Source organism: Protopterus annectens, chromosome 11.part0, assembly GCF_019279795.1.
Source record: "Protopterus annectens isolate FY-2018-M chromosome 11.part0, PAN1.0, whole genome shotgun sequence".
Taxonomy (NCBI): Eukaryota; Metazoa; Chordata; order Ceratodontiformes; family Protopteridae; genus Protopterus; species Protopterus annectens.
The window spans coordinates 1256294606-1256318632 of NC_056745.1; the positions used below are offsets into that span (position 1 = coordinate 1256294606).

General features: G+C 37.4%; 1 protein-coding gene across 1 annotated transcript in view; it reads left to right on the top strand.

Moving 5' to 3' along the window:
• The window catches only part of SAMM50 (SAMM50 sorting and assembly machinery component), a 1314985-nt gene that overhangs the window by 1198484 nt on the left and 92474 nt on the right, over nucleotides 1-24027 (top strand). The window contains exon 14 of the mRNA XM_044088615.1: nucleotides 23283-23424. Coding sequence (XP_043944550.1) covers nucleotides 23283-23424 — 142 coding nt within the window. The remainder of the gene's footprint in view (nucleotides 1-23282; nucleotides 23425-24027) is intronic.

Consider the following 24027-nt stretch of genomic DNA (forward strand, 5'->3'; position numbering starts at 1 on the left):
ATACCTGCCCCTTGAGCACATTTCTTGGAATGTGTCTAGGATGCATACTGGTTTTGTGAAGGTATGTATTTTTCTTCATGGGTTTGTGAAAAATTTTGCTGGTAAAACCTGTCAACTCTGATTTGATTATATGTACATCTAAGAAATCTCAGATGTAGAAAATTTGTATGTGAATCTCAGAAAATCAGTAGTTGTATGCAAATAATTAATAAATAATATAAGCTCAGATATATTGCCTTTCCATAATAAAAAAACATCATCCACAAAACGTGTATACCATAAAAGCTGACTAATAAATGGATTCTTATCAGAAAAGACATGTGTTTGTTCCCAGAATGTAAGAGATAGATTGACATAACTATTTGCACATGGTGTGCCCATGGCAATGCCGATCTGTTGCAGAAAGAATTGTTCTTCAAAATATACAACATTATTTTCCAGAATAATCTCTAACAAACTGCATATAAGTTGTACTTTTTCATTGGTAAAGCAATTATTTCTTGTAAGTAAATTTCTAATCATATTAATGCCCCATGTATCCGGGATACTTGTAGACAATGACTCTATATCCATAGTAACAAGAGCAAAGTCATTAATATCTGATAAACTTTCAATTCTAGTATGTAATTTCTCTAGAAACATTTTGGTGTCTCTTAAAATATTTTCACATTTGTCTAAGAGCACATGCAGTGTACTTTCAACATAAATAGACAGTGGTTCTGTACACCAACCAGTGCCTGAGACTATGGGATGCATTGGTGGCAGACTTCTGTCTTTATGAACCTTTGGTAAACCATAAATCTTAGGAATAGTTGGATTCAAGACATTAAAGTATTTAAACAGTGGTTCATCTATTAAATCAGTAATTAATAAGTCAAAAATCAAAAAAGACACTTTATCAATGATGGCATTCACTGTAACTTTTGAGATTCCTCTGTATGTATAATTATTAAGCAGTAACTTATACATTTGTTGTACATACAATTGCTTATCTAAAATAACAATATCTCCACCTTTATCTGCCTGTTTAATAACGACAGAATTCAAGTTCTTTAGTTCATTCAGTGCTCTATATTCACTTGTATTTAGATTTCCATAGTAATAGTCACTCAAATTATCATCATATATCTGCCTAAAAGATGTTTCACATATATCAAGGAATCTTTGTATACTCGGGGGAGTATAAGGAATGAAAGTGCTAGGCTGTTTAAACACATTCATATTATTTGTAACATTGTTTGGGAACAAAAATTTTAGAGACAAATTCCTGCCTAATAATTTAAGGTCTTTAATCATTTCTGTGAGATTAGCCTTTCTAGCAGGTATAAATGAAAGGCCCTTATTTAAAACATTCAACTGTTCCGGTGTTAAAATAATAGAGGAAAGGTTCAAAATCAAACCTGTAGTTAAGTCCGTCTCCTCTTTGGAGAATGTACTGCTCCTTCCAGTGAACCCAGTTGCAGTGACTGTCCTTTGTGTACATATTGTTTCATTCGATTCTTGTAAGGTAGTGGTACTCTCAAAGTGAAGTCGCCTTGTTTGCTGGCATCTAAAAAAATACTTTCTGTGTTTTCAGTCACTTGTATGTTTGAAGTTCCTTCCTTTCTTAGAGTCTTATTAATTACTGATTTAATAGATGAACCACTGTTTAAATACGTTAATGTCTTGAATCCAACTATTCCTAAGATTTATGGTTTACCAAAGGTTCATAAAGACAGAAGTCTGCCACCAATGCGTCCCATAGTCTCAGGCACTGGTTGGTGTACAGAACCACTGTCTATTTATGTTGAAAGTACACTGCATGTGCTCTTAGACAAATGTGAAAATATTTTAAGAGACACCAAAATGTTTCTAGAGAAATTACATACTAGAATTGAAAGTTTATCAGATATTAATGACTTTGCTCTTGTTACTATGGATATAGAGTCATTGTTTACAAGTATCCCGAATACATGGGGCATTAATATGATTAGAAATTTTCTTGCAAGAAATAATTGCTTCACCAATGAAAAAGTACAACTTGTATGCAGTTTGTTAGAGATTATTCTGGAAAATAATGTATATTTTGAAGAACAATTCTTTCTGCAACAGATCGGTGTTGCCATGGGCACGCCATGTGCAAATAGTTATGCCAATCTATCTCTTACATTCTGGGAACAAACACATGTATTTTCTGATAGGAATCCATTTATTAGTCAGCTTTTATGGTATACACGTTTTGTGGATGATGTTTTTTATTATGGAAAGGCAATATATCTGAGCTTATATTATTTATTAATTATTTGCATACAACTACTGATTTTCTGAGATTCACATACAAATTTTCTACATCTGAGATTGATTTCTTAGATGTACATATAATCAAATCAGAGTTGACAGGTTTTACCAGCAAAATTTTTCACAAACCCACGAAGAAAAATACATACCTTCACAAAACCAGTATGCATCCTAGACACATTCCAAGAAATGTGCTCAAGGAGCAGGTATACAGAACATTAAGATTACACAACAATGATAATGATGCAGTACTAGCTTTGAATAAATTGAAAACTGATTTTTTAAGAAGAGGATATCATATGGATGAAATAGATAGAACTATTTCTGATGCTTGGACACTCAGGGACTCTAAATGTAAAGCATATTTTCAGTCTTCTAATTCTATTATGTCAGATTGCAGTAATTTGAGAAATAATACACAAAATAATAGCATTAGAGCGGTTTTTCAGTATGCTAGTAATGTTAATCAGTATACTAATATTATTAAACAACATTGGCACATTTTACATGAGATTCCTTGTTTACATTCTTTCATTGGTAATGCACCTAGTTTCAGTTTCAGAAATAATCTAACATTAAAACAACAATTGTGTAATAAAGACGTCAAAAAAAATACCTATAATTCCAGACGCAACGGTACTTTTCCTTGTAGGTCTTGTACTGCTTGTACACATATTCATAGTACTACACCATGTATTCATCCTGTTAGAAATTTTACACTATACTCTCATTCATATGCAGACTGTAAAACCACAGATGTTATTTATTTTTGTTTCTGCCAAATATGTCATGCCTTCTGTATAGGAAAAACAAATAGAAACTTAAAGGATAGAATATTGGAACACATAAGAGACATCAGAAATAACAAAACTACTAGTGCGCTTGCTCAACATGTTTTAAACACTGACCCTTCACACTCTTTCAAGTTCTTTGTTTTACAACATATACATAGAAATGTGAGGGGAGGAGATATTGAAAATTTCACAGAGAGCCGATAACAAAGATGGATTATCAAGCTCAATGCTGATAGATATCCAGGCTTAAATGGTTGTACATCACTCGTTCCATTTCTTAAAGCTAGATGCCTTCAACACAATTAATATTTTGCATAAAATAAAAAAAATATATATGTATATATATATATATACATATATTTCTTTTATTATATATTTTGTATTATGCATTCTTTTTATATATATTTTATATATGCATTTTTATGAGATTATTTAATTGTTTTAAATTAGATATGCATAAATATGAATATACTATGCATTTTTATTTATATGCATTTTTTTATATATATGCATTTTTAATGAGATTATTTAACTGTTTTAAAATAGATATGCATAAATATGAACATACTTTACATTTTTGTATATATATTTTATATTCATATGCATATTTTACAATATTCTTGTCATATATGCCTTTAAATTTTCAAAAGTTGTATGATGTCACTAATTGGAAAAAAATTTTTTGACTGAGAGTGATATAAAACAAGCAGTTGAACAGTTAATTCTTTGTCTGATGAAGCAACGGTTGCGAAGCGCACCTCTCTTTTTTACTTTGTTTAAATAAAGACGTTATTGTGTGGTACCCGGTATAGTGTTTTCTCTCAAGACCTTACCATGCCTAGGCAATTTGATTCTGTATCATAGCTTAGAAAAATCATCTCCCTTATCAGATGAATCTCCTCACCCAGTATCTCCGCAGGGAATCCTTAATGTCCACCAGTTCACCGCACTCCCAGAAAATGTTCCCAATTACCTCTTTCTTCCCCGTCACACCTCCAACATTTGATATTTGCCTGAGGAAAAATTCTCTGGAGTCCACTTGGGGTGTAGAAATATCTATGCAAACATTTCCAGGCAAAAATCCTAAATCTTCTAGATTTTGTTGCATATTTGGGAGACATACATATATCTTCCCATTGTTTCTTTGTGAATTGCTTTAACAATCCATTCTAACCTCCTCTGACTGATCTCCACAAAATCATATTGATTCATATATGTTAACTTTGGTAACCCACTTTTGCCATTATCTTAGCTAGTAGAGACATAAATATTTTCTTTAAAAATTATTGAATTATCACTTGTGACATAGGCAGACTTGTATGTATATAAAAGAAAACAAGCCATATTAACATGTTCACAGTTACAAACATTATATATTACATATATTCTTCTCTACAATGTTATCAGTCTATCATTACATAAGTTGGTCAATTCCTTTCTCCTCTTAAACCTATTCCTCCTTCTAAACATTTTTCTGCATGTATTGTTCTCACAATTACCATTGTTTCTATATAATTTGTTCTTTCCCACTTTCATTTGTTTTATTTCTGTTACAGCATTGCTTTGATTTCCATTTTCTAGTAACAGTGGCGGCTGGTGACTTCAAATCATAGGGGGGCTGCAGGAGACAGCTGGATGGGTGTGGCCAACAAGATGGGGTGTGGCCAACAAGACGTTGTGATGGGTCCTGTGGGTAAATACACTTAGTCCGACTGTAACTTTACTTTACATTAAGCCAGCCTAACTACTATCTAACAAGCAAAGAAATACTTATAAATTTAAGTAGAAAACTAAAACTAACCCCTTACAATCTAGCTCTAGTAATAATCACTCAAACTCAAACTTTAAAAGTAGCATTAAAAAAAAAAAAACTCTATTCACTGACCTGTAAAAAGATAATTCATAATAGGTGCCACCTACAAGACACATCAGTGAATGAAAAAAAAAATGCAAACTAACTATCCTACCACCTATTAATGCAATCAGTACCCCTTTGTTTGAGGCTGTTCTTCAGTGATCTCTGCTAGGAATATATAACAGTTAACTGCATTTTCTACATATACTAATATATCAGAGAGTTGGGCAGTAACAGTCCATACCGGTGTTTCTCAAACTTTTCTGATCGTGGCCCACTTGAATAAAGCATATAACTCAGTGGCCCACAAGCCTCTTCCATAAACCACATGACATCACATATCCAGGTATACACAAGCACCAAAATGAAACATTTCCCAAACACTGACACAGTAATGAATAATTTTCCCCAGTAACCCGTTCATTAGTTTGTATTGTGTATGCACAAGCACTGAAATGACACAATTATTTTGCCCAGTGGTTGCTTCAGCTGTCTGACCATGTATGCACAAGCACTTCCCTGATACACAAATGAATTTCCCCAAGCAAAATCTTCATTACTATGTCCAGGTATACACAAGCACCAAAATTAAACACTTCACAAATACTAACACAGTAATGAATAATTTTCCCAAGTAACCCTTCGTTAGTTTGTACTCTGTATGCACAAGCACTAAAATGACACAATAAATTATTTTGCACAGTTTTCATTTCAGCAGTCTGACCATGTAAGCACAAGCACTTCCCTGATACACAAATTCCCTACGCAAAATCTTCATTACTATGTCCAGTTATACACAAGCACTGAAATGAAACATTTCCCTAAAAGAAAAAAGCAGATTCCACTCCAGATGCCTGAGTACCAACAGTAAGGATCAGGGACTTCTGCTTGTCAGTTTATAAAATTCCAAATCTAGGCAGTATTTGGAGCATCATTTTAGGAATACTAACAGCCCATCTCATGTGCTGCTGCATTTCTGATAGCACACTGCTGACGTAGTAAGACACTAAAGTGAACAGTAAAACCAACATAGACATCTGCCTCTGGTGCTGGAGAATGAATCTGAACACCAGCAAGTGCAAGAAAAGAGATCTCACTTGTACCGAAACATATGCCTGCTACTGAAGCTCATATAACATTTGCTTCATTACTTCTTATACTTTTCTTATATTTCACTTTGGCCTTCTGAAAAGGTGCCATCCTTAACCACATTGCCTCTCTAGTGTACATTCTTATTCATACCTGCCTGCTAGACTTGTCTGAGATATTACCCAAGCTTGTGAAAAATCTACTAACCAAAGCTAAGGAATTTCACATTTGATTGACAAAGTTTGCAGTTAAACTGTTTGAAACACTGTTCAGAGGGCTTCCATGTGGCTGCCAAGGACAGATCTAAGATCCTACTCTCTTCTTCACATCTGAGAACACCAAATCCAACACTGCTCTTTTACTAGTACACACCAAGTACCTCAGCCTCACCAAAGCTTTTGAGACAATTCCCCACTCAGGCATAGTAAAAAAGCTAAACAAACTAGCAATAAACCCCAAAGCCACCCACGGGATTGCCAACTGTCTTACAGATAGGATGCAAATAATCAATATAAGGGAAGTTACCTTTGAAAAGAGATCAGTCACCACTGGAGTTCCCCAGGGTTATGTGCTGGGACATCTCCTGTTTGGCATCTACTTTTCTGAAGTAAAAGTCAATACCAAAGAGCTTTGTCTGACTATGTTTGCAAATGAGTGCAAGCTAGGAGCAGTCAGTGAATCTCTAGATGACTTAGCCATTCTGCAGGAAGGTTTGTTTCAAATAAATAACTGGGGCCAAAATTATGGCTGAAACTAAATGTCAAAAAATATACTACTGTACCTTTGGAAGTCATCTACCATATGGACTTCCACAGTGAAAATATGCCCCTAAGAATTAACCCGTTTGTTCAGGATTTGGGAACTTATGTGGACAGTGATCTAACTTTTGAACAACATGTGCCTATTGTTGTAATTAAGCCCTTTTATATTTCACAGCTTATTAAAAAAGGCTTGTGGCTAGATCTAAGGATGTCATTGTCCCCTTTACTCAGCCCTCATTAGGCCAGTCATGGAATATAATGTCCCTTTACCATGTATCTGCCGAGACACATGTAACAACTGGAATGCCCAGAGATACCTTACTAAAATAATACAAGGCCTAAACAAAATGTCCTACATAGATCAACTCAAAGCCCTGTCACTATATTCAGTATCCTACAGACTACTAAGAGGCAACTTGTGTCTGGCATACAAGATATCCTCTGACCCATTACTGATGGATTTACTGCACATCAGCAAGTCAAATGGCATCAAAAATACTCAGTTGGGGATCAAAACATCTTCTACCCACATCAGAGTGGTTTGCAGGGACAGGTTTATCTCCCAGAGGATACCACTCTTATGGAACAGCCTCCCCAGCCACATAAAACAAAGTTCATCCCTCTTCATATTCAAGCAAAACTTAGATCTATGGATGGGAAACAGAAAATTTATCCCAGGACTGCCCCCTCTGCTACTAATGGCAGTTCCTAAATAATTTATCTCATGCATGGGTCCCCTCAAATTATCTATGGTATGGTTTCAGTTATTCTCATAAGGGTAATATGTAGTCATCAACCATGGGATAGGTAAGGCCAATCTGTAACCAAATGGGATAAGTTATTTTGAGCACAAAATGGGAAACTGGACAAGCTTAAAATGGCCCACAAGAGCAACTAGCCTAGTACTTACACATGAACCTATAAGAAGGCATTAGTTCTTATACTCTGAGACCTGCTCCTTGTTAGGTATCAAGAAGGACCCCATTCTTGGGTGTGACTTCAGCTAAAGTGATCCAATTAGTATCAAGCATATTAAAGTCATCTATCAGAATTACTTCAATTTCCTTCACCATCTGAAGGATACAATCTGATGTTTTCTTACCTGCTTTTTGCATCATAAGGAGCTGTTTTATATTCAAACCCATGGGGACTATGCCACCACTTTAAGTCTCCAGTGGGATGTCAAGTGTCTCCTCACCTCCATGTTTATTCATCTATTCTGCTGCTTTGAGTAGTTTACTTCATATAGGGTTACCCCTTCTTTTTTTATTTTTCATTTATTATCCCAGTGCCTTATATATTTTGGTGCATTTATATTCAAATCACAGTTCTCTGTGTACATTTCCTTTACCACTACAATATGGAAACACAGTTTTCCTATCAAAGTCACTACATTTCATTTTTACTTTTATTTTCATTTTGTTCATTTGTTAAGCAGGTAATCCCACTAGACATAAGTACACCTGTATAGGGGAGACTGCAGGCACCTGTTGGTTATGTGACTTGTTCAGACCCACATAGGCTGCAACAGAAACTTGAATAAACCAGACCCAGAAGTACATGCTGAAGCTCAAGAGAAGCAAATAGATGTAACCTTCTGGGCTACATAAGACAGCTTTTGCCTAGATAGTGGGCACTGGTGCTTATCCATTCTGCTGTCTGGCAAGTTTTACTGCATTATTAATATCGAGTACATATCCCTCCCACCCCTCATTTATTTAATGGCACATTATCCACAACCTTTTTAAGGGAAATGGTCATGCTTTCCATGATGCTTTTTGTGCCTCCCTCTTAGCTAGCTTAAATGCTTACTGATGAAACATGTAAACCTTTAACTAAGGATTCATGCTGTCCTGCCATGCAGATGCAGGCCATTATGATAAAAGAGGTCTGCACCCCCTCCCTCAAATGGATTCCCAGTCCCCAGTGAAGCCAAAGCCTTAAGAGTTGTGCCAGGTGTTTCACTATATATTGAAATCCATGCTGGAGTGCTCTCTACACTAAAGCATGGCATAAATAAGTAGCCCCACAGAAAAACATTACCCATTGTCCCTTTTAGACCTGCTACCAAACAGGGATCTAACACCTAAATCCCTTACATCTTCTAGGTTTACCCTGAAGAATGTGATGCCTTATCAGGAGTTACTTCTTTCACTTCTGGTGACCCATGTCACCTCCTTGTGTGGTACCCTTCTGTAGAGATTCTGATCATTATGGTTACCTCCATATGGGACCCAGTCTGCACCAATCGGCAGAGTAAGGATGGTGGGTTTGATTCACTTCCTCCAACCTTAACTTTACTACTATTGTCAACAAATTAGTTTTACCAACAGAACTAATAAAATAAAGTTATATAGTTGATACAATTTGGACTGAGTCACTGAAGACCAAATGGAACATCTCTTTTTTTATAACTTACTCTCAGGTTTGGTGACCTCAAAGAGGATTAATTACACTAGACAGTAGAGTGGAGAATATGGTGAATGGCCTCCCACAAAAAAATAAACTAGTTCTAAAGTTCTGCTTGGTTCGTAGAACCTGACTGAACAGTCCTCGGCAAATGGGTCTTCAATAGTGCCTATGAAATGATAAGCAAATTATCCGAGCGATAATCTAGAAATTGATGTGCAGTTTTAAAAATCATGGCTGCACACCAGAATATTCAGTAATGCCAATGGATTTTAGCCAAACCTATCTAAAAAGTAAACTACAATAACAATAATTAATCATAATAAGTAACTAAAAAATACTGTGATGTACTTTGCATGTGTGACTTCAAGCATTCTCAAAGCAAAATCAGCATATTAAAACAAAAACATTAAAGAATCAGAAAGCTGACAGAAGAAGTATTGCTACTGGCTTTCTTCCGATTGATGAAATTCAATTCACTAAATCAGCATTTGTTGAGATCCCACATTGAAAAACAAACACACCAACAGTACACAACACCAACACTGTGTAGAATTATGTACCACATATACACACAACAAGGACACATACATGCCACCACGCTAATAAACACACTGGAACATTTTCTCAATATGCGCCACATAGGAGACAAAGCCATTTACACTCTTACTTATATACTGACCCCTCATACCTTTGTGCTGAGCAAACTACTTAAATTAAATAATTAAGTAATGAAATAAATAGTAACTCACCTGTTTTGATTCCAGAACAGCCTGAAAGAAGCAGCAATTAATTTGCAAATAAATCCACCACAGTCCTCCTGATTGCATTGCTCTCTGTGTACTTTAAAAATAATTTGTCTTGTGCCAAAAAATCAAAAGAAAAATGTTTTCAATCAAACTATACTATAGCCGGAAAAAAAGTTTACAATATGATCAGGTCCAACGCCGAAAACTGACTGACTGATTCTCGCTCTTTTCCCAGCACATAAAGCCCGGGAAGAGAGCGACAACCAATCAGCAGCATTTGCCCAGCAAGCACATCATGACGTGCCTGCGGACGTCGCAGTCCGAGCCCCTTCCATGTCTATGCGGTTTGTGTCTCAACCGCATAGACTTCTGGGGACTTCTGGGCATCACAATGATGCCTTCTTTATTCCCCCGGGCTGCAATCAAAACATTGCAGCAAGAATTAAAAAAAAAAAAAACACTGTTGCGCTAGAAGCGCGCAATGCAAGATCTGGCGTAATTTCGAGTCGCGGACTCGAAATTTAAAGTTTTAAAGAACAGATTTTAATTTTTTTTTTTTTTTTACATTAAAAATAAAATAAACTAAATACTCAGCTGTCTAGCTGAGGGGGCTGCAGTCCAGCAGCCCGATGCCACGAGCCGCCCCTGTCTAGTAATTACTTTTTTGGCAGCCACCAGAATTAAACTTAACAAGGCCTTACTATGTTTAGGCAATTCAGATCCTGTATCACAGCTCCAAAAATAATTTCATTACTTGTACCCATTTGCTAACCAGTGTTTCTGACAGAGTACTCTGTAGGAGAATTTTTAAAGTCTGCCAAGACATTATACTTCCAAAACATGTATTCCTCTTTTTTCCCCATCGCAACTCTAATATTTGCAATCTGAGGAGAAATTCTTTGGCATCTGCTTGGGATATAAAAATACCTATGCAAATACTTCAGAGCAAAACTTCTAGATATAAATACTTTATAATCTTGATCTAAAATTTAAATGGGTGTGCTTGAAGCTAGATTTGAAGGGTTTTTGTCCTTCTTGGGTAATACAGTCGACACAGCTTTCTTCTAAGGTACTGGTACTCCACTTTATAAAATTTGTTAAACAAAACCTTCCAGATCGATCTTCCCCTCCTAACTTCCAAGTTTCTGCAGGAATAATGTCTGTTCCTGGAGACTTCCATGTTGATTGATTTATACTTCACAATTTTACCCCATCTCTTCCTAGCTTAACTATTATTTTACTGTAATTGTTGAGCCTCGTCTTCCTCTAATCTTGGCATAACTAAGTCGTCTGTAAAGTTCCATTTGTACCTTTTTTGGTTTCCCCCATTGCTCTGCTTTATACAAACTACATATTTTACAAACTATACCCAATACCTCTGTTGGATCTCTCCTTTTCTTGTCATTGGCAACCTACATTTAAATACATATCTTCCTACTTTCTTTTATATCGGGCATTGCACTAAAAGATTCTGCTTTCTCATGAAAATAGTTGCTTAACAGCAGCCTTTTTTACAAATTTTTATGCTGTCCAAATACTCCCTTATTTTCCCGTTAACTCTCTGCAGTTGCTGTGCTTCTTGTTTTTTGGGATTCCCCTTCTACAATTTGTTTAACCTTCGCTAACCCCTCTAAATAATTCATATTTTCTATTGCTTGCTTATTTCTGACATGTTTTTAAAGTCCTTTTACATTTAACCCCACTCAATAGATACCCATTCTGAAATAAGTTCTGTTTTCTTTAATAACTCTTGAATCCATCCATTATCAATTTTGAAGTCCTCTTATTTTAACAGATAAGTAAAAAGCACGTGTCTTGTTTCTTTATCTTGGATTTATTGCTTCATAATCTGATATAGTTATTGGATGGGTTTCAAATCTTTTAATGAAATACATGCTGCTGTGAAATATAATTTCTATCCAGTCTAGCCCAGTTGCTGTATTTTAGAATAATATGTAGATTCTGTTGGAGTTCCTGCTACCAAATTCACATCTTCCATACCAAATGTTCTTATATAATTTTTCAGAAATGTACTCCATTTTGTTTTATTTTCCCCTCTAGGTCTCCATGATACAGCTTTACTATTGGAAATCTGGTTTCAGTCTTACACCCCACACACCCATAAATAATAATCCATGCTGAAAGGTTATTTCTCACAAAATTCTCTTAAGTCCTGTAATAGTAGTTACGTAGGCAATTATGTCAGCAAGGAATACTTGGTGACATAATTGCCTACCTTGCCAATAACACCTTATTACCACAAATGTAACAGTACTGTTCTTGTTTTCCTCATCTATCACAATTGCAGACCCTCTCTCAATCAATATTATTACTCCCCTTTTCCTTTGTCTTTGTTCTGCTGAATGTCCATCCAGAAATCATTTTAGTCAAATTTGCATGCTCATTTCTATCCAAATGTGTCATCAAATTTGCATGCTCATTTCTATCCAAATGTCTCATCAAATTTGCATGCTCATTTCTATCCAGATGTGTCTACTGTAACATTGCTATTTCCATCCTGTACTTATTATAATTATTCTTTGCATTTTGTCTATACCTGTAAGGCCTTTTGCATTCCCTGTTAATACTGACAAAGTAGCCATTCTGATAAAGCTGTTACTTCCACATGTTTTTTGAATATGAATTTCCAGCTTTACATGCACATATTAATGATGGGCTGGCTGATCTTTTGTGTAGTTGCTTGTTATTTCCATTTCAACCCAAGTTACAATTTCACAGACTTTTTGCTTTGATAAAAAAGACTAAAGAAACAAGAAAACTAAATGCATTTTCAGACTCCATTCCCCTTTTAAGTCACAATAAATTTTGAAAGATATATGTGCATTCCAAAAACAAAGTCTCCCACTTACATAGGGAGAGGAGCAGGTGACCTAGATTGATGGTTGCATCCACAGGAAGGTAAGTGTTTGTTAAAACACAAGTTTCCGCTTGCACAGGTTACTCCATCCTTTTCTTAACTCTATTCCCCTCACAGTTGTGAAGAACAACTTGCATGTTTTCAGTAAATATTGCATTTTAGCCTTAAAAAATGGTTACCCTTAAGTGACTAATCTGAATTGTGCAGTATTTTATTTCATGCATTTCCTTTGGAACAATTCAAAATGTTTCACTGGCAAGGTTTCTCTATGGACTTTGTTATAATGAGAAGCAGAGTCTCCTTCAGTTAGTTTGCTGGCCATCTCTTTGTTAGCTAAACTGTATTTCCCTCTTAGCCTGTTCTTCATCCAAAACAGTATTTGATGCCACTGGAAAAAGTAGTCTGAAGACAGCTGGGTATAACAGCTTGAATCTCAGACCTGCCAAAACAACATCCCCAGATTGCTGGAATAAGCTTGCTTCTCTTCTGTCTGGGGTACAGTAAATAATTGTTTTCCACCAACACCCTAGCATCCCCAAGTTTTAAGACTTTTGGCCACAGTTATTCTACTGGTATGGTTACATCTTTACATTATAGGTTGACTCTGCCTTCTCATGGCCAGATTCGGAGCGCATACAAGTGTCCTCTTACTTAAATCCTGCAGTCGAACAATAGTCCACTTGCTTATTTATACTTTCATAAATGAATGCAGTCTCTTTCCTCCAGTTTCTGTAGGACACCCAAAAGAGTTTTCTTTGCACGCACTGTCTTTTGACTAATTATATTTAAACCATATGTTCCTGAGAAGTTTGATCAGTTAGCCTTCTTCATTTGAGCCTTTGATTTCTGCATTTTTATCAGCTCGTCTGAACAGCTACATAAAGCTTCTATTTTTATAGCATTTTGCTGTTTGACTTTTAAACCAGTGTCTCAAACATGTCTCAGTGCATTTTTTTTTCTTCTAAAGTACTGGAATCCATATCCTGCACTAAAACTGAAACTTGAACTGATTTTTTGCCGAAGAGCTGCAAAGTTCTTCCCAGTCAGAGCTATTTCTTCTCGTTTTAGTTGGTTTCTGCTTATTTTCTCTGGTTTTCTTCTTTGCTAGTATCCAGACAATGAAACTACTACTAGCCAGTAACTGAATTTTAATGAGTTTGATAACTTTTACTGGCTTTTTAAACAAATTCTTATGTGGCACTGTTGGAGAGTGCTTATCAGTCATCTTTGCATTCTACAGACTACTCTATTTTTGATAAATATTTTCTGATTAACAAGTCTAGGATGAAAAGCACAGCTCTCTGTTTAGTTCTTATTAATAGATAAGTTGTATAGCAGCATTAAGGCTGTATGGCCGTCTAGTAATACTGACACCAAGAGTTCTGGATCAAACGCTTTGTCCCCAGACAGTGAATCCAGTTGTTTCTAAGTATCCTAAGTTCTTATTGTTTCTGATATGAAGTGGTGATGTTCATCATGTAACCCTGCTGAAGTCATCACTCTTGGGTTATCCTGCCATCAGGTGGTCCCGCAGTCGGCCCGAGTTCCAAAGTCTTGGTCCGGCGTCGGTTGCTGTCGCTTCTTCCCTGACGTCAGTGCGCCAGGGGTATGTAGGATGCATCTGACGCCATTTTCTTCAATCTTTCTTGCCGCGCAATGCCCGAAGCAGAAGCAGTTCGCAAGTGCCGGTCAGCCGACTCCTGAGATTTTCAAAATGTATTTCAGACCGAAGTCTTCATAAAGCTAAGTACCCCATTGGGGAACCTTTTCTTGCTCAATCCGATGTCAGAAAAAGTTAACAATTGCATTTCTTGTGGGAAGCAAATACCTCATAAGGACTTTCATTCTTATTGTATTCCTTGCCTAATACCAGACCACGATGTCACAGGTTGTCGGTTTTGTGCTAGGTTTAATAAACGAACTATTAAACGTCTGTTTGATTTCGCCCGGCATTATTTTGGTAGGAAATTTAATTATACCATGCTGTCAGAGCAACCAACGACCGGAATGCATAAAAAACGCAAAGATAAGGACAGGCAGCCAAAATCCAAACCGGACTCCGAGGCCTCTGCTAGGCCAGTCGCCGGTTCTTTGGTTTTCAGTGATGCGCCTACGCAGCCCCTGATGACCGCTGATTTAGAACCCCAGGCGACGTCCAATTCACAAGCGGAGATTACTAGGCTTCCACAACCTTTACCTTTAGGCCCTTCCGACTCCATACCTGAAGGAGATTCCGGTGCAGTTGAAACGCCTTCAGTTGCTGAAGGTGTCTTCAGACCGATAACACTCACTATTAAATCCTATGCAAAACTGAAAACTCCTTTAAAAACAAAGAAGACTGCACAGCAGTCTCCAGTACAAGGCCCCATGCCTAGGAAACAGATGCTTAAGATGGCTGAAGACTTAATTACCCTAATCAGGGGTTCCCATCCCCCTCCTGATAAAAGGCCAAGGCAGGAGAAGGACTACGCTTCCTCTGACCAGGTTTCAATTTCCTCAGACTCTTCTGAGGAACAGGAATATTCCTTTCCCTCTTATGAAGATTCTGATGCTGAAGAGTCTATCCCTTTTGCATCTCCCCCAGAAGACTACTCTTTTGGGGAAACCTTACATACTATGAGAGAACATTTCCACTGGGAAGGCCAGGATTACTCTGATTCTAAGAAAAGGCTCCGAGAGTTCCTTTTACTACCACAGCACAGACCACTTGCAATTCCATCTGTGTTAGACATTGTGGATGATGTTTATTCAGAATCTAGCCTTAACCCAGATTCAATACCTCCTGCACCAGCCAAACCAGACAGATACTACAGAGTCCCTGACTCACACAAATTCCTGTATAAAAGCCCTGTTGCTGACCCAGAAACCATTTCCCAGGGTCCCAAAGGGGTTAAAGCCTCTACTGCTAAAAAATCCTGTGCCCTCTGAAAGGGATTCTAGAGCACTAGACAGATGGGGAAAGAAAGTATATACCTCAGCTACTCTAGCTATGAGGGCCTTAAATTGTCAGTTTCACATGCTGAAATATCAACAATATCTGATGTCTCAATTAAAACAAAAAAATGCTCGTACATACAGACCAGCCAGATTACAAGGAAATGCAAGATTTGTTGCATTCAGCTGAACAAGTGGGAAAACATATGCAATGTGGATTTGATTCATTGGAAGCTTCTTGTAGAGCAGCAGTGACAGGGTCTGTCATACATAGGCATGCTTGGTTAAAAGAACAAACTTTACCTGATCATGTTAAAGCAAAGTTATTGGATGCACCCTTACAGCAGGATGTTTTATTTGGTGTAAAAGCAGAAGAAGTTTTAAAGAAAATGGAGGATAAGGCAAAATCTGTGCAGACGGTCAAGGATTTTTTTACAGGTTCAACCTCCTCATTTCAGCGGAAATTGGCCAACCAAAAACTGGTCCTTTCCAGCTTCTGCCAGACCACAGTAGGGCAGATACAGACGCCCAAGAGGCAGAGGCCAGCCACAAGGCTCTTACCAGCCTCGACAATGGAGTGCCACAACCCAAAAAGGAGGAGAAGACAGGTCTCAAACTACCAGAAGACAAACACAATGACTTACCCCTCAGACTACCAAGCCAAACCGTCTTGGCAGCTCCCTTGGGGGGAAAATTAGCACTTTTTGCAGACATCACAAAAGACAAATGGGTCCTAAATATTGTATCTCAAGGATATAGATTCCACTTTCACACTTTGCCAAGGATAAAAGGAATGCCAAACCTGCCATCAAATCAGTGGGCAGAGGCTCAAAAGCAAATTTCAGCTCTCATGGACATGAGAGTCATTCAACAGGTTCCTACACAGGAGTAAGGACAAGGATTTTACTCGACTGTTTCTAGTTCCCCGAAAGGACAAAGCCTGGAGACCCATTCTGGATCTCTCAATTCTAAACACATACCTGGAAGTACCCATATTCAAGATGCTAACACTACAGCAACTTCTTCCCATGCTGGGCAAGAAGGCTTGGCTAGTAACGTTGGACCTCAAGGAGGTATACCTGCATGTCCCTATCAGACAAAATTGCAGAAGATACCTCCGATTTCTTGCAGGTTCAACCCAACACCAATTTTCTGCACTGCCCTTTGGCTTATCTACTGCACCCAGGGCATTCACAAAATGCCTGGCACCAGTAATTGCATACTGTAGACAAAGAGGGATTCAAATATATCCATACCTGGATGACTGCCTTATTCAAGCAGAAAGCAAGGACATTCTATTAAAGCATCTGGCGTTTGTCAAAAACCTACTAAGTTGCCTAGGGTACACAGTAAACGAAAAGAAGTCAAAGTTAGTGCCCTCACAAGACATAATATTCCTGGGTGCCAGCTTAAATACAATGGCCCAGAAGGCTTACCTCACGCCAGACAAGCAAAGACAACTGACTCAACACTTCAAAATGATGGCAACAAAGACCCAACTCCCTGCAAGAAAACTTCTGCAGGCCTTAGGATTCATGGCATCTTGCGTACTACTAATACCATTTGCAAAACTGCATATGAGGAAATGACAATGGTATCTGAAAAGCTTATGGTCTCAAGACAGCCACAGCTTGGAAACAATAATTCCACTCATTCCCTGCCTTCAACAGGAGTTTCTATGGTGGGCTCAGGCATGTCACCTCAACAAGGGTCAGCCTTTCACCTTACCCACAGCCAGGCAAACTATAACAACAGATGCATCGGATTATGCCTGGGGAGCACACATGGCAGGATAGTGTATTCAGGGCAAATGGTCTGCAAACCAAAGCCATCTACATATCAATCAAAAAGAGATGCTAGCTGTACAAAATGCCCTAACAGCTTTCAAGGACCTCCTACATCCAGGACAACTAATAAAGATGGACAACACCACAGTGATGTGGTACATAAACAAGCAAGGGGGCACACACTCCTACCCCCTATGCAGACAAGCAATGACCTTGTGGAACACAGCACTGACCTACCAAGTTCAACTACAAGCACAATTCCTGCCAGGAAAGAAAAACACACTGGCAGACGATCTAAGCAGAAACATCACAGATCCTCACAAGTGGAAACTAGATCCACAAGTATTCGCAATGATAACTCAAAAATGGGGGATCCCAGACATAGATCTGTTTGCTTCCCCCCAAAACTAGCAACTACGGAAATTCTGCACAAGGACATACCACACACTAGCTTGGAAAGTGGACGCCCTCTCATTCAGTTGGAAAACATTGACAGTGTATGCCTTTCCTCCACTGCCTCTTTTGGCAAAGGTGCTGCTGAAAGCCAGATTAGAGAGGCCACAAATAATACTCATTGCTCCAGACTGGCCACACCAACACTGGTATCCAGTACTAAGGAACATGGATCAAGGCCCACCATGGATTTTGCCTACAATTCCTCACCTGCTCATTCAGCAAAACAATCAGATTCTACACAGCCAGCTCAAGACTTTAAATCTGGCTGCATGGCAAATTGCCTAAATAACCAGTCAACACTTCTCTCTAAAGCTGTGATGGACGTCATTCTGGAGGCCAGGAGGCACAGAACCAGGAAAGTCAATTCAGACAAATGGAAAAGATTCTGCGCCTGGAACCAGGCTAAAGGCCAAAATCCCCTTGTCCCAAATATTCATCAGATTCTTCAATATTTAACTGAGATGTTGCACAAAGGACTTTCCTTCTCATCTATTAAGATCCACGCCTCAGCTATTTCAGCTCAATACAACACGAATCCTCCTATATTTTCACATCCATTACTAAGACAGTTCCTCAGAGGGGCTAAGAACATAAGACCGCCCCGGAGAGCACCAACACCAACTTGGGATCTCAACTTTGTTCTGGGAAAGCTTACACTTCCGCCCTTTGAACCAGCTTTCACTGCTGATCTACAGTTCCTATCATGGAAAACTGCCCTGCTACTAGCATTAACTTCAGCACGAAGAGTCTCAGAACTACAGTCCCTAATGGCAGTGGAGCCTTTCATCATTTTTCATCAAGACAGAGTCTCTTTACGAACTAACCCTTCCTTTATGCCAAAGGTGGTATCCTGTGTGACCCTAAACCAAACCATTCATTTGCCCGCCTTTCATCCAAACCCCCAGAACAAAGGGGAAAGGCTCCTACACTCTTTGGACATTCACAAGCAATTACGTTACTACTTGGATAAAACTAAGGCTTTCAGAAAATCTGACTAGCTCTTTGTATCCTATGCTGCAGGATGTCAAGGAAAAGCTATCTCAAAGCAGACCATTTCAAAATGGATAGGACATTATATCCGTTTCTGCTACACACACCATGGGAAATCTGTGCCTGGTAACATCAGGCCCCATTCCACCAGGGCTACAGCAACATCAACAGACTTCCTCAGAGGGGTACCAACCAAGGATATTTTGGAGGCTGCAACTTGGGGTTCAGTGCACACCTTCACAAAGCACCATCACTTACCTCTATACTCTAAAAGCAGAGCTGGCTTTGCCACTGCAGTTCTGCAGGGCCTACTAGCCTCTCCAAACCCTGTTTAGTTCCACCACCCATCCTTAGCTTTGGGATTCAACCCAAGAGTGATGACTGCAGCAGTGTAACACGATGAACATAGTACAGTTTTGTACCTACCATAAAAGTAGATGTTCGATTGTTCACACTGCTGCAGTCCAGGTTACCCTCCCTCCATCCCCTCTGAACTAGCTGGACTTATCTATTCCTTTCTATCCTATACAACCTCTGTGGTGTATTTGCTTGTGACTGAAGGTATTGTTTTATTTTTATATGTATATTTTTATATAGCAATATGTATTGCCTACCTATTGGGGGCACCTGACATCTGGGGCAAGAAAAACAGAAGAAAATGGCGTCGGATGCATCTTATATACCCCTGGCGCACTGACGTTAGGGAAGAAGTGACAGCAACCAGCCAGACCAAGACTTGGAAACTCGGGCCGACTGGGGGGGCCGCTGACGGCAGGATAACCAAGAGTGATGGGAAAGGCACTCTTAAACAAAACCAAAAATGCAACAAAAAGTGCCCTGATCGGAGAATAAATATACCGACTTAAATCCAAGCAGTTTATTCTGAAAACACGAACAAAATTCCATGAACAGCCAAGAACACACACAAACGCCTTTACAATCCTCACGTTTTCATCTCAATAATAAGACCAGTGTTACAATAAATCAATCAATCATTTATACATTAATTAATAACCATTCAACCAATGAAATTAAAACAAAATACTTTAAAATGACCAATGACATTTCCACGAAAGACAATGTTAAAAATACAAGTTCGTTAGAGCCTGTTTGTTTAAATATTGCACTTTTCCATTAAAAACATTCTTAACACAAGTAAATAATCCTATTAAAAAGTTAGTTAAAATAATTAAAAATAATCGTTTATATTTAATTTCATGAAAAATTTAATATATATCATGAACCACATTGAATTAAATTCATATGCTTTATAATAAAGGAAATATTGCCATTTACTGACCAAAAGTAAAATTACAACCAAAGGCATTTAAAGTTTTGCAGATCTTAATTTTAATAGTGGCAAAATCGAGACATAGTCATTCAACCCAGGGGAATTTCCTGCTTCAAGGGTAACTTGCCACCACAGTTCCCTAAATTCTATCCTCTCTTCCCATGGTAATCTGCTCCAATACAAAGAAGGAGAATTCTGCTTTTACACAGGGCTTAGTATGTTTATACAAAGCACTGGTTTCTTTCTTTACTGTAATATCATAAATATGTTCGTAGATCCTTCTCCTTAACATTCTTTCAGTTTTTCTGACTGACAGCCAAATAAACTATTCCTTTGGTTTCACAATTATAATAATCAACACTATCAATCCATCTTTTCCAGCTCTCCATGTAAATTTTGTCTGTATTCATAATATTCACACATTGAGAGCAGTGTCCACACTTGTATGTCCCTAATCTCTTCTGTTATGGATAGATTTATTAACCCTATGTTCAAGTATATTCTTGAGACTCTGGGAGTTTTTGTAAACTACCTTACAGGGAAGATTGGGTATTTTATCCAAGTCTGAAAGAGAGACAAATCTATTCCACTATGTTTTGGTAGTATCATTCAAAGCATTATACTACAGAATTATTGCTTGTTTGTAAGTAATATTTTCATTATTTTTATCCTTAAATGTTTCACTAACGTTAGCTTGTTCTTTGTGGCCTTGTATGGGTTTAAATGTAGTCCTTCTTTCTACAACCTCCACCATGATTTTGTTTATAAATTCCAAAGGGTAACCTCTCTCCATGAATATCTTTTCCAATAGATCACACTCTGTCCGGAAGTCAGTATCCAAACTTGTCATACGACTCCCCCGAACAAACTGACCTTTTACAATATTTTTCTTACAATGGCTGGGGGTGCACTCTGATAATGTAGGAAAGAATTACAAAAAGTAGGTTTCCTGAAGTATGTTAGTGAAACATTTAAGGATAAAAATAATGACAATATTACTTACAAACAAGCAATAATTCTGGAGTATAATGCTTTGAATGATACTATCAAAAAAATGTTTAATAAAGAGTGGAATAGATTTGTGTCTCTTTCAGACTTGGATAAAATACCCAATCTTCCCTCTAAGGTAGTTTACAAAAACTCCCAGAGTCTCAAGAATATACTTGAACATAGAGTTAATAAATCTATCCATAACTGAAGAAGATTAAGGACATGCAAGTGTGGACACTGCTCTCAATGTGTGAATATTATGAATACAGGCAAAATTTACATGGAGAGCCGGAAAAGATGGATTGATAGTGTTGATTATTATAACTGTGAAACCAAAGGAATAGTTTATTTGGCTGTCTGTTCAGAATGTAGATCCTTCTATGTCGGAAAAACCGAATGAATGTTAACATGTGTTAATGGGCGTACCTTCGTTGAAGGTTGTGCGTCAGGGCTGGCAACTCAGTATGCAAAAATCTACTGCCAATCATTAGTGGACTGGAGTTCCACTGTGGCGGCCCCTAACTGGGAAAAGCCGAAAGATATAACAACAAAGTAAAGAAAAAAAAAACAGTGCTTTGTATAAACATACTAAGTCCTGTGTAAAAGCAGAATTCTCCTTCTTTGTATTGGAGCAGATTAAGAATGACATAAGGGCAGGCCCATGGGAAGAGAGGATAGAATTTAGGGAAATGTGGTGGCAAGTTACCCTTGAAACAGGAAATTCCCCTGGGTTGAATATGTCTCTATTTTGCCACTATTAAAATTAAGATCTAACTTTAAATGCCTTTTGTTGTGATTTTACTGTTGGCCAGTAGATGGTAATATTTCCTTTATTATAAAGCATACGAATTTAATTTAATAATGTTCATGATATATATTCAATTTTTCATTAAATTAAATATAAACGATTATTTTTAATTATTTTAACTAACTTTTTAATAGGATTATTTACTTGTGTTAATGTTAATGGAAAAGTGCAATATTTAAACAAACGGGCTCTAACGAACTTGTATTTTTAACATTGTCTTTCGTGGAAATGTCATTGGTCATTTTAAAGTATTTTGTTTTAATTTCATTGGTTGAATGGTTATTAATTAATGTATAAATGATTCATTTATTGTAACACTGGTCATCTGATGAAGTCTTATTATTGAGACGAAAACGCGAGGATTGTAAAGGCGTTTGTGTGTTCTTGGCTGTTCGTGGAGTTTTGTTCGTGTTTTCACAATAAACTGCTTAGATTTACCTCGCTATATTTATTCTCTGATCAGGGCACTTTTTGTTGGATTTTTGAGTTAAGAAAGTGTGACATAATTGTGTCCTTGCAGTACCTAAAATCAAACTTCATAGCCTGATTTTCTCAATGTTAAACTTCAGTTATAATTTTATGTTTCCATGATAGCTTGTAAACTAAAGTCGTGAAAGACTTTGTAGGCAAATGGTTTTCCACAGATGTAACAATAATGAACAGTTAATAAATTGAGGTATTTGCATCTATTATTAGAACTGTAATATTTGTGAATATTTTGGTGAGTTTTCATTAGTCTGTCAAGATCATTGTATATGCAGAAAATGTTATTGTACTCCAGGTGCTCTAATATATATTTTATATATTAACATAAGACACATCTAATTTCTTGTGCTAAGATTTTTAAACATGTATGCCATTTGAGGCACAACTTTATTACTTACCAGTTGAGCATTTGTATCAAAAGAAAGATTTGAGATCATGATTATTTATAGGTCGTTATATTGAATTACCTCCTTTAGTGGATGTTCTAGTAGGATTGTAGGAGTGAGATTTATGCCTTTTTACTTCAGACCGAGTACTACAGAGGCTTTAAAAAAATACTATACAAGTTATCAGGAACTGAAATTTTAGAGCACAAACTTTACATTTTTTATCCTCATATTTGCTATATCCTTTACTGAAGTATTGAATTGATATTACTGTAGTTTTTTAACATGAAACCTGAACAGAGCTGATGCTTCATTTTGATGTATTTCTTTAATGCTCTGTAGGGGAAGGACCTAAAGCCCATCTACAGAAGTTGGCAGAATGTATTCGATGGTCATATGGTGCAGGAATTGTTCTAAGACTGGGTAATATTGCACGGCTGGAGCTGAACTACTGTTTCCCTATGGGAGTACAGAGTGGAGACAGGTTTGTGCTTCTAGACTGTGTACTGCTGATTCATATGTAAACGCTCATTTGTAAAGTGTTTTAAATCACAGACTGTGATGACAGAAAGGGCCTGCTGCAGAGTGTCATGTCCCTTTACAAGCAATAAGAATTTTGAAATGGCCAGGTGTGCCAAGAGTGTTATCAGTTTGTGTGCTGAAGGCAGCAGAGAACATTTTGTAACCCTGAGCATGTATATCAACTGTGGATTGGAGAGGAGTGGAGGATGATGCCCAGATGGCCATGACTATTGAAATTAGAAACTGGGGCAAATAAGTATCACACACTAAAACTTGGGGCAAATAAGTATCACACAATAAAACTGAAGTAAAATATGCATTTGCATGTAAATTTCTAAGAGAAGCAGCTCACTTAGGAAAATGTAAGCAGTGAAGACTACATGAATTTGTTCTCGTGACTTTAGGTGAATCTGACAGTAATTGTCATATAGAATAATCACATGCACAAGACCACACCTGCAAGGCTTACATGTTGCATGTTAAGACCTGAAAAAAACTTTCTAGATAAATGTTCATGACAGTGCATTCCTTAAGTGTTATCAATCCACACAAATGTGATTCAGTG